Consider the following 16,442-nt stretch of genomic DNA (forward strand, 5'->3'; position numbering starts at 1 on the left):
GTGGAAGCTACATCATTAAATAAATTTAAAACAGAAATAGACAGTTTCCTAGAAGTAAAGGGAATTAGGGGTTACGGGGAGCGGGCAGGAAATTGGACATGAATTTAGATTTGAGGTTAGGATCAGATCAGCCATGATCTTATTGAATGGCGGAGCAGGCTCGAGGGGCCGATTGGCCTACTCCTGCTCCTATTTCTTATGTTCTTATCATCAAAAATGGTAGCGCATTAAACACTCTGAATAGGCAAAGTCTCTGGGAATTTCTGATGTAGGTTTTAGCGCATTGGACCACAAAACTAACATTGTGTGAATTCTGAACACTGATTATGAAACCAATTGGAGGAATGGGGTTTGTGCAGCATTTTGCGATCATGGTAGTCTATTTGGCATGTACAAAATCATCACTGTGCACGAAAATCTTTTGAATTATCCAGTAATTCAAATTAAGCATTTGAAATAACGGAGCACAGGAGGCTTTTTATTGCTAAAAACAATTGTATTATCCAATAATTTAAAACAAATGACTTTAAATTATGAACAGGTGTAACTGTACATAAAATTGAGACATCATGTTTGTCATGTTTAGCAGCGCTTCTTTAACACTTAGAGATAACACCGAAAGTGTAACAGCAGCACCTGCGTCAGTTACTTTCAATAGGTAACACGGAAATGCTTGCTATTCAGTCCTCCCATCAATAGTGGTGTTGCGACAGAAGTGGCCCAGAACCACCAGCATGTTGTCTCGTCACAACAAACTCAGCTTAAAAAACACTTGCCCATTTCCTCCAACTAACCATCAGCAATGCCGTGGGAGGTTCACTCAACAAAATCACAAGGTCAAAACACAGTTGCATTTTTAGTAAGTGTTATAATTCAGTACGGTCGTTTACAACGTGAATAAAACACACACCTGGTTTCAAAAGTCGAGTGACTTAGTTTAGAGGTAAATCCCTCCACAGTGAGGGGTTTAACGAGAGAAGAAAGGCCAATCAATAGCTACACAAGAATGGGAGAAAAGACTAGGGGCACTTTGACCAGAGCAGACTACAAAGGGAACGGTTTTGAACATCCACAAAACTTGATCTCATACTTTTCCTCTGGTTCTCGACCGTTCCACCAATGGGAACAGTTTCTCTCTAGACCTCTTCTGTCTAGACCCTTCATGATTTTGAACACCTCGATCAAATCTCCTCTCAGCCTTCTCTGTTCCAAGGAGAACAACCCCAGCTTCTCCAGTCTATCCACGTAACTGAAGTCCCTCATCCCTGGAATCATTCTAGTAAATTTCTTCTGCACCCTCTCTGACGCCTTCACATCTTTCCTAAAGTTTGGTGCCCAGAACTGGACACAATACTCCAGTTGTGGCCAAATAGCCTCTTTCCGTGCTGTAACTTTTCTATGATTCTAAGTGCAAAGTTATTCAAGTGAACCTAGCACCTCAGACATGTACCATCCCCCACTGTACGCACATCTAAGAATTCAGGATGAGTTATGACATTGTGTTGCAGGCATCCACAAAACTTACCCAACGTATGAACAGCTGGGTTGACAAAAGCAGTGAACATACCCACTGCCCATGCTGAATCTGACCTACCAAGAGCTGGCACAGTCATCTCAGATTGGTGGAAGATTCCACTCAGATCACAACTGAAACATAATAAGTAGTTCACTCATTGTAACTAGAGACAATTGTGCCACTCCTATGCAGCACTTTTCTGGGCACTATCAACTTCGCAATTACAATCATGCTTCTTTATTTGAAGCACTGAAGAAACTCTCAAATGAAAGCTGACCAGACATGAGTTTTTATCATCTTATCTTTATCTCATTCTTTACATTCATTGTGGATGAGGTCCAATTGCTTTGAGCTTCTCACCAGAAGATCTAGGCCAGATGACCTAAAACAAGCCTGTGTCTTTTAACAACAGCCATGGAAATTAAATTACAGGAATTAACCAGCGCCTCAAATCCTTTGAATTCCAAATGTGAGTCAGCTGCATACAGCAGGAAGTATTGCACTACCCACACGTTATGTGCATCATGTACAAGAACGCGGAATTGCACTTTTAGAACTGTAAGTCACCAAGGTGTTGTACCAACCAAAACAGATTCTTAGAAACAAACTAAATTCCTTCACCTGTTGCTTTTGCGTGGTCAAAGAGGTGGGCTGTAAGGAGGAGAGGGAGGTAAAGCGTGTTATGGAGAGAATTCCAGGCGCCAATGATGAGGCAAAGAGAGGGGGCAATGCACAAGAGGCCGAAGCATGAAGAGTTGGTGGAAGTTGTAGCGCTACAGGAGGTTAACGAAATAGGGAAGGACAAAGCCATGGAAGGATTTAAACACAAGGATGAGAATTTTAAATCGGAGGCATTGGGAAACCAGGAAGGTCAGTAAGGATGGGGGTGATGGACGAGAGGAACTTGGTGAGGACTAGAATCGAGGGGGCAGAAGTATGGACGAGCAGGGTGGAGGATGTGAGGCTGGTCAAAAAAGCATTGGAGCAATCGAATCCGGAGATGATAGAGGCATAGATAAGGGTTTAAGCAGCGGAGGGTCTGAGGTATAAAGAGAGGGAGAACAAATATTTTTTTTGAAAATGGACACAAAAGGTTCATCCTTGAAAATAGGTTCAGAAAAGAAACTCCTGATTACCTTCAGTGCTGGTTTTTCCTCCCCATTGGTAGAGGAAGAATCTTCTGCTTGTTGAGGCACAATGACAAATTCCTCGCTGTTCAATGTAGAAACAGAGTCCGACGAACCGCTCACCTTGCGCAAAGAGGCTTGATCATCCATTTCACAATCCTCAACACCACGCACAGCAACAACCTGAAAAAGACAGATTACAATATGTATAAGGACGTTTAAAATCAATTTTTATTGCTGTTTTTCAGTTTTATTTTTAGCATCAAAAACTATGGAGAAAAATCAGAGGGGAAAAATTAGAGCCAAAAAAAAAACAGGATAAACTGAGAGAAAATCAAGTTTAGGTTTTGAACTTCTCTAAAGCACAAGATAAAAAAGCAAGACAGTTAAGCTAAATGACATCCCACAATTATTTTCACAGTGCTCAGATTGGCCTCAATGACAAAAAGTTCCGCCAAGTGTATACTCCCAGCAGTTGCGTTAAACTATCGACTTCACACAACTTCTCACCCACCAGGGGGTTGGGCTCCTCATGAGAGGCATTACTCACCCACAATATGCTAATTACACTGAATCTGGAACCAGAGGCAGGTTCAACACACCAAATGTCAGATGTGTGCCATCATCACACCGCCCAACACATGCCTAAATAGAAAGCCTACATTCTGCGCCCTTGTGCCTCTGTAAATACAACTATTCAAACAGCCAGTGAGACACATTCAAAAACAGTGCGGGTTTATTCATAGAATGATCCAGCACAGAAGGAGGCCATTCGGTCCATCGTGCCTCTGCCGGCTCTTTGAAAGAGCTATCCAATTAGTCCCACTTACCTGCTCTTTCTCCATAGCCCTGAAAATTTTTCCCCTTCAAGTATTTATCCAATTCCCTTTTGAAATTTACGATTGAATCTGCTTCCACTACCCTTTCAGGCAGTGCGTTCCAGATCATAACTCGCTGCATAAAAAAAATCTTCCTCGCATCGCCTCTGGTTCTTTTGCCAATTACCTTACATCTGTGTCCTCTGGTTACCGACACTTCTGCCACTTGAAACACTTTCTCCTTACTTACTCTACCAAAAACCCTTCATAATGTTGAACATTTCCATCAAATCTCCCCTTAACCTTCTCTGCTTTAAGGAGAACAACCCCAGTTTTTCCACATAACTGAAACCCTTCATCCCTGGTACCAGTATAGCAAATCTCTTCTGCACCCTCTCTAAGGCCTTGACATCCTTCCTAAAGTGTGCTGCCCAAAATTGGTCACAATACTCCAGCTGGGGCCGAATCAGTGATTTATAACTTCCTTGCTTTTGTACTCTATGCCTCTATTTATAAAGTCATGGATCCCAAATGCCTTTTTAACAACCTTCTTGTGTACATACATCCCCAGGTCTCTCTGTTCCTGCACCCCCTTTAAAATTGTACCATTTAGTTTATATTGCCTCTCCTCATTCTTCCGACCAAAATGAATCACTTCACAATTCTCTGCATTAATTTTCATCTGCCATGTGTCTGCCCATTTCACCAGTCTATGTCCTCCTGAAGTCTGTTACTATCCTCCTCACTATTTACTACATTTCCAAGTTTCGTGTCATCCGCAAACTTTGAAATTATACCCTCTATACCCAAGTCCAGGTCATTATATTTTTTTTTTATTCGTTCACGGGATGTGGGCGTCGCTGGCAAGGCCAGCATTTATTGCCCATCCCTAATTGCCCTCGAGAAGGTGGTGGTGAGCCGCCTTCTTGAACCGCTGCAGTCCGTGTGGTGACGGTTCTCCCACAGTGCTGTTAGGAAGGGAGTTCCAGGATTTTGACCCAGCGACGATGAAGGAACGGCAATTTTTTTCCAAGTCGGGATGGTGTGTGACTTGGTGGGGAACGTGCAGGTGGTGTTGTTCCCATGTGCCTGCTGCTCTTGTCCTTCTAGGTGGTAGAGGTCGCGGGTTTGGGAGGTGCTGTCGAAGAAGCCTTGGCGAGTTGCTGCAGTGCATCCTGTGGATGGTACACACTGCAGCCACAGTGCGCCGGTGGTGAAGGGAGTGAATGTTTAGGGTGATGGATGGGGTGCCAATCAAGCGGGCTGCTTTATCTTGGATGGTGTCGAGCTTCTTGAGTGTTGTTGGAGCTGCACTCATCCAGGCAAGTGGAGAGTATTCCATCACACTCCTGACTTGTGCCTTGTAGATGGTGGAAAGGCTTTGGGGAGTCAGGAGGTGAGTCACTCGCCGCAGAACACCCAGCCTCTGACCTGCTCTCGTAGCCACAATATTTATATGGCTGGTCCAGTTCAGTTTCTGGTCAATGGTGACCCCCAGGATGTTGATGGTGGGGGATTCGGCGATGGTAATGCCGTTGAATGTCAAGGGGAGGTGGTTAGACTTTCTCTTGTTGGAGATGGTCATTGCCTGGCACTTATCTGGCGCGAATGTTACTTGCCACTTATGAGCCCAAGCCTGGATGTTATCCAGGTCTTGCTGCATGCGGGCTCGGACTGCTTCATTATCTGAGGGGTTGCGAATGGAACTGAACACTGTGCAGTCATCAGCGAACATCCCCATTTCTGACCTTATGATGGAGGGAAGGTCATTGATGAAGCAGCTGAAGATGGTTGCAGTGGTCCTAATACTGACCCCTGGGGAACACCACTGTATACTTCCCTCCAGTCTGAAAAACAACCGATCACCACGACTCTCTGCTCTCTGTCCATTAGCCAATTGCGTATCTACGTAGCCACTGTCCCTTTAATCCCATGGACTTCAATTTTGCTAACAAGTCTATTGTGCAGTACTCTATCAAATGCCTTTTGAAAGTCCATAAACACATCAATCACACTACCCTCATCAACCCTCTCCGTTACTTCTTGAAAGAACTCAATCAAGTTAGTCAAACATGATTTGCCTTTAACAAATCCATGCTGGCTTTCATTTAGTAACCCATATTTTTCAATGTGCCAATTAATTTTGTCCCGGATTATTGTCTCTAAAAGTTTCCCCACCATCACTGTTAGGCTGACTGGCCTATAGTGGCCGGGTCTATCCCTCTCCCCTTTTTTAAACAGGGGTGTAACATTTACAATCCTCCAGTCCTCTGGCAGCTCTCCCGTATCTAAGGAGGATTGAAAGATTGTGGCCAGAGCCTCCACAATTTCAATTACTTCCCCTAGGATGCAAATCATCTGGACCGGGTGACTTTTCTACTTTGAGTACTGCCAACCTTTTTAGTCCCTCCTCTTTATCTATTTTTATCCTATCCAATATCACCACTACCTCCTCTTTTACTCTGACACTGGCAGCATCCTCCTCTTTAATGAAGACTGATGTAAAGTATTCATTTAGTACCTCAGCCATGCCCTCTGCCTCCACAAGATGATCTCCTTTTTGGTCCCTAATCGGTCCCATCCTTCCCTTGACTACCCTTTTACTATTTACATGTTTATAAAAAACTTTTGGGATCCCTTTCATGTTACCCGCTAATCTATTCTCATAACTGAGTTTCCCTCTTTTCCTTTGAGGAATCACTTTGCCTCAACTAGATATCCTACTTGGAATTAGGAACGCAAAATGTAGGGAATATCAAAGAACCAATGTCCTAACAGTCTACATTGTGGTCAGAACACCTTATATGATCACTGGGGAAAGGCCATGAGTCTGTTCTGTGCATTAACTCTCCCGCTCCAAAAAGAGGAATAATTTCTTTTTATGTTTAATCAGAAGGGCACAGATCCAACGCTTTCATTCACACTTCGGCTGATGACAACCTGAAGTTAACACTGGCACACTTTTGCTTCTGGTCTCAGCTGCTTCTTCCCAGTATAAATAATAGTAAGGTAGGAACTCATTAAAGAACTAAGGAGCAACATAACCAAGACAACTTAACTCAAGTTGCTTCTCTTGCAGAATGTGGACCTGAAAATCAGGTCGTAGAATGTGCATGCATTGTGTTAGTGATGTCATCACACACGTTGCATACATAAGTCATCATACAACACGCATGATGTCAGAACAATGACATACATGCAGCTCAAGATTCACTAGGACAGGGGAGAATTCCTCTTCTTGCGGGTCAGAATCAGGCAGAATTTCTTTTCAAACCAATTCACTGACCCAGAAAAAAACTGGGAATAAACTGTTTGAATGGTCCCGTTAAAGGCAATTCAATTGCCAAGGATTCAGGCAGCCTTGGGACAGTATAGACAGAACTTTAGTTTGCAATTAAACTGTGCTGTACATCAACTGGAGTTTCTGATTTTAACTTGATTTATAAACCCAAAAGAAAAGTAATGGAGAAAATACAAGGAGAGCCAACAGCAGGAAAGAGAATAAGGAAACTCACCAGGTAGAAGGGAAGAAAGTGTAGAAAACAATTTTACAAATCACCCTCATCAGGAAATTAGCTGTCCATTACAGAAAGTCTTGCTTTTTACTGGTACTGTCTTTTCATTCTTCACAATAGAATCGTAGAATGGTTACAGCACAGAAGGTGGCCATTCGGCCCATCGAGTCTGTGCCGGCTCTCTGCAAGAGCAATCCAGCTATTCCCACACCCCCGCCCATTCCCCGTAGCCTGCAATTTTTTTCCCTTCAAGTACTTATCCAGTTCCCTTTTGAAAGTCACGATTGAATCTGCCTCCACCACCCCCTCGGGCAGTGCATTCCAGATCCTAACCACTCGCTGTGGAAAAAAGTTATTCCTCATCTCGCCTTTGCGTCTTGACCCTTCCACCAAAGGGAACAGTTTCTCTCTATCGACTCTGTCTAGACCCTTCATGATTTTGAATACCTCTATCAAATCTCCTCTCAACCATCTCTGCTCCAAAGAGAACCACCCCAGCTTCTCCAGTCTATCCACATAACTGAAGTCCCTCAACCCTGGAACCATTCTAGTAAATCTTTTCTGCACCCTCTCTAAGGACTTCACATCCTTCCTAAAGTGTGATGCCCAGAATTGAACACAACACTCCAGTTGTGGCCAAGCCAGTGTTTTATAAAGGTTCATCATAACTTTTTTGCTTTTGTACTCTATGCCTCTATTTATAAAGCCCAAGTCCCGTATGCTTCTTTAACCGCTTTCTCAACCTGTCCTGCCACTTTCAAAGATTTGTGCACAAATACCCCCAGATCTCTCTGATCCTGCACCCCCTTTAGAATTGTACCCTTTAGTTTATATTGCCTCACCCCAGATCATCTGCCACGTGTCCGCCCATTCCACCAGCCTGTCTATGTTCTCTTGAAATCTATCACTATCATCCTCACTGTTCATTACACTTCCAAGCTTTGCATCATCTGCAAATTTTGAAATTGTGCCCCATACACACAAGTGCAAGTGATTAATATATATCAAGAAAAGCAGTGTTCGTAGTACCAACCCCTGGGGAACATTACTGTATACATTCCTCCAGTCTGAAAAACAACCGTTCACCACTACTCTCTGTTTCCTGTCACTTAGACAATTTCATATCCATGCTGCAACTGCCCCTTTTATTCCATGGGCTTCAACTTTGATGATAAGCCAATTATATGGCACTTTATCAAACGCCTTTTGGAAGTCCACATACACTACATCATCGACCCTCTCTGTTACCTCATCAATGAACTCAATCAAGTTAGTTAAACATGATTTGCCTTTAACAAATCCGTGCTGGCTTTCCTTAATTAATCCCCACTTGTCCAAGTGATATTAATTTTGTCCCGGATTATCGTTTCTAAAAGTTTCGCCACCACCGAGGTTAAACTGACTGGCCTGTAGTTGCTGGGTTTATCCCTACACCCATTTTTGAACATCTGTAATTCTCCAGTCCTCCGGCGCCACCCCCATATCCAAGGATTATTGGAAGATTATGGCCAGTACCTCCGCAATTTCCACCCTTACTTCCCTTAGCATCCTGGGATGCATCCCATCCGGACCATGTCTTATCTACTTTAAATACAGCCAGCCTTTCTAGTACCTCCTCTATCAATTTTTAGCCCATCCAGTATCTCAACTACCTCCTCTTTTATTGTGACTTTGGCAGCATCTTCTTCTTTGGTAAAGACCAATGCAAAGTACTCATTTAGTACCTCAGCTATGCCCTCTGCCTCCATGCGTAGATCTCCTTTTTGGTCCCACCCTTCCTCTTACTACCCGTTTACTATTGATATGCCTATAGAAGACTTTTAGATTCCATTTTATAGAATCATAGAATCATAGAAGTTACAACATGGAAACAGGCCCTTCGGCCCAACATGTCCATGTCGCCCAGTTTATACCACTAAGCTAGTCCCAATTGCCTGCACTTGGCCCATATCCCTCGATACCCATCTTACCCATGTAACTGTCCAAATGCTTTTTAAAAGACAAAATTGTACCCGCCTCTACTACTGCCTCTGGCAGCTCGTTCCAGACACTCACCACCCTTTGAGTGAAAAAATTGCCCCTCTGGATCCTTTTGTATCTCTCCCCTCTCACCTTAAATCTGTGCCCCCTCGTTATAGACTCCCCTACCTTTGGGAAAAGATTTTGACTATCGACCTTATCTATGCCCCTCATTATTTTATAGACTTCTATAAGATCACCCCTTAACCTCCTACTCTCCAGGGAATAAAGTCCCAGTCTGTCTAACCTCTCCCTGTAAGTCAAACCATCAAGTCCCGGTAGCATCCTAGTAAATCTTTTCTGCACTCTTTCTAGTTTAATAATATCCTTTCTATAATAGGGTGACCAGAACTGTACACAGTACTCCAAGTGTGGCCTCACCAATGCCCTGTACAACTTCAACAAGACATCCCAACTCCTGCATTCAATGTTCTGACCAATGAAACCAAGCATGCTGAATGCCTTCTTCACCACCCTATCCACCTGTGACTCCACTTTCAAGGAGCTATGAATCTGTACTCCTAGATCTCTTTGTTCTATAACTCTCCCCAACGCCCGACCATTAACGGAGTAGGTCCTGGCCCGATTCGATCTACCAAAATGCATCACCTCACATTTATCTAAATTAAACTCCATCTGCCATTCATCGGCCCACTGGCCCAATTTATCAAGATCCCGTTGCAATCCTAGATAACCTTCTTCACTGTCCACAATGCCACCAATCTTGGTGTCATCTGCAAACTTACTAACCATGCTTCCTAAATTCTCATCCAAATCATTAATATAAATAACAAATAACAGCGGACCCAGCACCGATCCCTGAGGCACACCGCTGGACACAGGCATCCAGTTTGAAAAACAACCCTCGACAACCACCCTCTGTCTTCTGTCGTCAAGCCAATTTTGTATCCAATTGGCTACCTCACCTTGGATCCCATGAGATTTAACCTTATGTAACAACCTACCATGCGGTACCTTGTCAAATGCTTTGCTGAAGTCCATGTAGACCACGTCTACTGCACAGCCCTCATCTATCTTCTTGGTTACCCCTTCAAAAAACTCAATCAAATTCGTGAGACATGATTTTCCTCTCACAAAACCATGCTGACTGTTCCTAATTAGTCCCTGCCTCTCCAAATGCCTGTAGATTCTGTCCCTCAGAATACCCTCTAACAACTTACCCACTACAGATGTCAGGCTCACTGGTCTGTAGTTCCCAGGCTTTTCCCTGCCGCCCTTCTTAAACAAAGGCACAACATTTGCTACCCTCCAATCTTCAGGCACCTCACCTGTAGCGGTGGATGATTCAAATATCTCTGCTAGGGGACCCGCAATTTCCTCCCTAACCTCCCATAACGTCCTGGGATACATTTCATCAGGTCCCGGAGATTTATCTACCTTGATGCGCGTTAAGACTTCCAGCACCTCCCTCTCTGTAATATGTACACTCCTCAAGACATCACTATTTATTTCCCCAAGTTCCCTAACATCCATGCCTTTCTCAACCGTAAATACCGATGTGAAATATTCATTCAGGATCTCACCCATCTCTTGTGGTTCCGCACATAGATGACCTTGTTGATCCTTAAGAGGCCCTACTCTCTCCCTAGTTACCCTTTTGCCCTTTATGTATTTGTAGAAGCTCTTTGGATTCACCTTTGCCTGATCTGCCAAAGCAATCTCATATCCCCTTTTTGCCCTCCTGATTTCTCTCTTAACTCTACTCCGGCAATCTCTATACTCTTCAAGAGATCCACTTGATCCCAGCTGCCTATGCATGTCATATGCCTCCTTCTTATTTTTGACTAGTGCCTCAATCTCCCGAGTCATCCAAGGTTCCCTACTTCTACCAGCCTTGCCCTTCACTTTATAAGGAATGTGCTTACCCTGAACCCTGGTTAACACACTTTTGAAAGCCTCCCACTTACCAGACGTCCCTTTGCCTGCCAACAGACTCTCCCAATCAACTTCTGAAAGTTCCTGTCTAATACCATCAAAATTGGCCTTTCCCCAATTTAGAATTTTAACTTTTGGGCCAGACCTATCCTTCTCCATAGCTATCTTAAAACTAATGGAATTATGATCACTGGTCCCAAAGTGATCCCTCACTAACACTTCTGTCACCTGCCCTTCCTTATTTCCCAAGAGGAGGTCAAGTTTTGCCCCCTCTCTAGTCGGGCCATCCACATACTGAATGTTACCGCTAGTCTATTCTCATACTCTCTCTTTGCCCCTGTCATTTCCTTTTTCACTTCCCCTCTGAACGTTCTATATTCAGCCTGGTTCTCACTTATATTATCAACCTGACATCTGTCACATGCCCCTTTTTTCTGCTTCATCTTACTCTCTATCTCTTTTGTCATCCAGGGAGCTCTGGCTTTAGTTGCCCTACTTTTCCCCCTCATGGGAATGTACCTAGACTGTACCCGAACCACCACCTCTTTGAAGACCGCCCATTGTTCAATTACAGTTTTGCCTGCCAATCTTTGATTCCAATTTACCCGGGCCAGATCCGTTCTCACTCCACTAAAATTGGCCCTCCTCCAAGTGAGTATTTTTACTTTAGATTGCTCCTTGTTCTTTTCCATAGCTAATCTAAACCTTATGATATTATGATCACTGTTCCCTAAATGTTCCCCCCCCACTGACACTTGCTCCACTTGACCCACCTCATTCCCCAAAACCAGATCCAGCAATGCCTCCTTCTTTGTTGGGTTGGAAGTGTACTGGTCAAGAAAGTTCCCTTGAACACTTCAGAAATTCCTCCCCCTCTTTGCCCTTTACACTATTACTATCCCAGTCTATATTAGGATATTTGAAGTCCCCCATTATCACTTCTCTATAGCTCTTGCACCACTAATTTCTCTGTAAATTTGTTCCTCTATCTCCTTCCCACTAGTTGGTGGCCTATAGAATACACCCAGTAGCGTAATGGCACCTCTTTTGTTTCTTAACTCTCACCAAATAGATTCTGTCCTTGACCTCTCCAGGACATCCTCTCTCTCCAGCAATATTCTCCTTGATCAATGCCATCCCCCTCCTTTTTTTCCTTCCTTATCTTTCCTGAACACCTTGTATCCAGGAATATTTAGTACCCAATCCTGCCCTTTTTTGAGCCAGGTCTCCGTTATCGCCACTACATCATATTCCCATGTAGCTCACTGCACCTGCAGCTCACCAACCTTATTTACTATGCTTCATGCGTTTACACAATAGAGCAAGGATTATCAAAGTTTGATGTGCATCCCAGGGGATGTGTAAGCAAAGACATTCGAAAATGACAATCACACAAAAGCATGAGGTGGGAAAAGACAAAGTGCCTTGCATGCCTTAAGGTAAAGAATGATCTGAGATTCTCCTGCCTGACAGCCCTGAATGAAACATCAGTGCACAACTATGAAGCATGCTCATTAGACCCAATGACGACAATCAGAGCTTTCCAGAACGGTTTTAATGTTACACACAAAATATTGCAGATGCTGGAAATCTGAAACAAAAAACAAACGCTGGGAACACTAGCCAGTCATGCAAGAGAGACTTGCATTTATAGCATGTCTTTAACGACCTCAGGATGTCCCAAAGTTCTTCACAACCAATGAAGTACTGTTGAAGTGTAGTCACAGTTGTGATGTAGGAAACACTAGCGCCAATTTGCCCATAGCAAGATCCCACAAACAGCAACGTGATAATGGCCAGATAATCTGTTTTAATAATGCTGGTCGAGGGATAAATTGGATAGCTCTTTCAAAGAGCCAGCACAGGCACAATGGGACAAATTGCCTCTTTCTGTGCTGTAAGATTCTATTACCATAGTGTTCGGTCACACAGCAGCACAAAGGTCTGGGAACAAATGACAGACTTTATACATCCCACAATATACAGATGAAACCCTCATCCATGCCTTTGTTATCTCCAGACCTGACTATTCCAATGCTCTCCTGGCTGGCCTCCCACCCTCCATAAACTTGAGCTCATCCAAAACTCTGCTGCCCATATCCTAACTCGCACCAAGTCCTGCTCACCAATCACCCCCGGTGCTCGTTGACCGACATTGGCTCCCGGTCCGGGAACACCTCGATTTTAAAATTCCCATCCTTATTTTCAAATCCCTCCACAGCCTCGCCCCTCCCTATCCCTGTAACCTCCTCCAGCCTTACAACCCTCCGAGAATTCTGCATTCCTCGTGCATCCCCGAATTCCTTCGCCTTTTCATTCAGCCGTGCCTTCAGCTGCCTAGACCCTAAGCTCGAGTTCCCTCCCTAAACCTCTCCGCCTCTCTAAAGCTCTCTCCTCCTTTAAGACGCTCCTTAAAACCTAGCTCTTTGACCAAGCTTTTGATCACCTGTCCTAATATCTCCTTACGTAGCTCGGTGTCAAATTTTGTCTGATAATTCTCCTGTGAAACATCTTAGGACGCTTCATTACATTAAAAGGTGCTAAGTTGTTGTTATACATTCCACAACATACAGCTTACCAGGACCAAATCTTCTACCTAACGCAGCCCACGTCAAAATCCCATTAAAATCAATCATGCGAAGAGGAGTAGGCCATCGAACCCGCCCCACCACTTTATTAGTCATGACAGCTCTTCATACTTCCAAAACCCTGCCCTTTCTCCATATTCCTTAGTCATCTGCTTCCCAATAAATATCTATCCCTTTTATTTGAATCTGCATCCATCACCTTCTGGGGCAGTGCATTTCACATTCCCATGACCCTTTGTGTGAAGACATTTTACCTGTGTTCGCTATTAACCATCTTAGTTCTAATTTTGTGATTCAATCCCCTTGTTCCTAATTCCCCTACTAGAGTCATTCCCTATCTACCCTGTAAATTCCCCTTCATAAGTTTGAACACATTGATCATATCACCCTTTAACCTCCTCGTCTCCAGGGAACATAACCCAAGTTTACCCAGTCCCTCACCATAGCTCAGTTCCTTCATTCCATATAACACGCTGGTGAATCGCTGTTGGGCTTTCTCCAAGGCCAGTATATTCTTCCTGCAGTGGGGCACCCAGAGTTGAACACAATATTCCAAATGAGGATGTTCAGGTCACAGGTCCTGTAAACAGTTATTCTAAACTACTGCCCAACTGGGAAATAAAAATTTGCAACTGAATGTAGAGGTAGGTCTACAGAGCTGGCTGTGTTTGCAGATTACTCAGTTAAATGCCTACTCCACCCTGTTTCTCATTTAAAGACAGACTCCGTGAGCGGGTTTAATGCACTGTGTGTAGACCAGCATTTCATAAGACAGTGCCAGAGATTCCATTTAGTCTTTTTCTTATCCACCACCAAGGCTCCTCATTGCTGCCCAGAAATCAGTTTACTATCTGTCACAGCAGATTGTCTTAAATCAATGTAAAATAAGAGTAAGACATGACAGTAACAAGTGAACTTGTCCATATAAAGAAAAACTCTCAACCACATATATATGTATACTGTGACTAGTCATGTGATACCAGCTGTATTAACTCTAATCTTAACCTTAGTATTCAACCAACCAATTCAGCAAAAAAAAAGTCAAGTCAGTTACAGTGTTGCTCTATAAATCAGAGCATACAATTAAAATGGGAGAACAAGAGACATTACTTAAAATGCATCTCCACGGTTAAAACTCCAATTTGAAATGGGAGGACAAAGGCAGTAACCATAAGCGAGCACGGCTATCTCAGTAACATGGAATTAACTCTACAGTAAGTATAATCTGGGGCCATGAAGTCAGCAATCAGCTCTGTGAACGGCAACATCCACCTTATCGGCATTGTAGAGATGGAAACGCTGAAAAATTGTTCATCAAGAGACAGCGAGGGCAAGGCTGGGGCTATTTTTCTTGGAACGGAAGAGATTAAGAGGTGATTTGATAGAGGTGTTTAAAATGTATGCTTTGAATGCAAAGAGTATTATATCTATATATTAGCAATACTGGGTCAGAGAGTCTATTGTACACACCACCTTCAGACTGGGTCAGAGAGATTATTGCACACACCACCTTCAGACTGGGTCAGAGAGATTATTGTACACACCACCTTAAGACTGGGTCAGAGAGATTATTGTACACACCACCTTCAGACTGGGTCAGAGAGTCTATTGTACACACCACCTTCAGACTGGGTCAGAGAGATTATTGTACACACCACCTTCAGACTGGGTCAGACAGACTATTGCACACACCACCTTCAGACTGGGTCAGAGAGACTATTGCACACACCACCTTCAGACTGGGTCAGAGAGTCTATTGTACACACCACCTTCAGACTGGGTCAGAGAGCTTATTGTACACACCACCTTCAGACTGGGTCAGAGAGATTATTGTACACACCACCTTCAGACTGGGTCAGAGAGTCTATTGTACACACCACCTTCAGACTGGGTCAGAGAGATTATTGTACACACCACCTTCAGACTGGGTCAGAGAGCTTATTGTACACACCACCTTCAGACTGGGTCAGAGAGATTATTGTACACACCACCTTCAGACTGGGTCAGAGAGTCTATTGTACACACCACCTTCAGACTGGGTCAGAGAGATTATTGTACACACCACCTTCAGACTGGGTCAGAGAGCTTATTGTACACACCACCTTCAGACTGGGTCAGAGAGATTATTGTACACACCACCTTCAGACTGGGTCAGACTATTGCACACACCACCTTCAGACTGGGTCAGACAGACTATTGCACACACCACCTTCAGACTGGGTCAGAGAGATTATTGCACACACCACCTTCAGACTGGGTCAGAGAGATTATTGCACACACCACCTTCAGACTGGGTCAGAGAGATTATTGTACACACCACCTTCAGACTGGGTCAGAGAGTCTATTGTACACACCACCTTCAGACTGGGTCAGAGAGATTATTGTACACACCACCTTCAGACTGGGTCAGACAGACTATTGCACACACCACCTTCAGACTGGGTCAGAGAGACTATTGCACACACCACCTTCAGACTGGGTCAGAGAGTCTATTGTACACACCACCTTCAGACTGGGTCAGAGAGATTATTGTACACACCACCTTCAGACTGGGTCAGAGAGATTATTGCACACACCACCTTCAGACTGGGTCAGAGAGATTATTGTACACACCACCTTCAGACTGGGTCAGAGAGATTATTGTACACACCACCTTCAGACTGGGTCAGACAGACTACTGTACACAGCACCTTCAGACTGGGTCAGAGAGATTATTGCATGCACCACCTTCAGACTGGGTCAGAGAGTCTATTGTACACAGCACCTTCAGACTGGGTCAGAGAGATTATTGTACACACCACCTTCAGACTGGGTCAGAGAGTCTATTGTACACACCACCTTCAGACTGGGTCAGAGAGATTATTGCACACACCACCTTCAGACTGGGTCAGAGAGATTATTGTACACACCACCTTCAGACTGGGTCAGAGAGATTATTGCACACACCACCTTCAGACTGGGTC

General features: G+C 43.9%; 1 protein-coding gene across 1 annotated transcript in view; it reads right to left on the reverse strand.

The window, feature by feature from the left end:
* Positions 1–16,442, reverse strand: part of rabgap1l (RAB GTPase activating protein 1-like) — a 550,110-nt gene that overhangs the window by 517,754 nt on the left and 15,914 nt on the right. Inside the window, exon 2 of the mRNA XM_067990829.1 lies at positions 2,653–2,826. Coding sequence (XP_067846930.1) covers positions 2,653–2,826 — 174 coding nt within the window. The remainder of the gene's footprint in view (positions 1–2,652; positions 2,827–16,442) is intronic.

The sequence above is a fragment of the Heptranchias perlo genome, chromosome 9 (genome assembly GCF_035084215.1).
Source record: "Heptranchias perlo isolate sHepPer1 chromosome 9, sHepPer1.hap1, whole genome shotgun sequence".
NCBI classification, from domain to species: Eukaryota; Metazoa; Chordata; class Chondrichthyes; order Hexanchiformes; family Hexanchidae; genus Heptranchias; species Heptranchias perlo.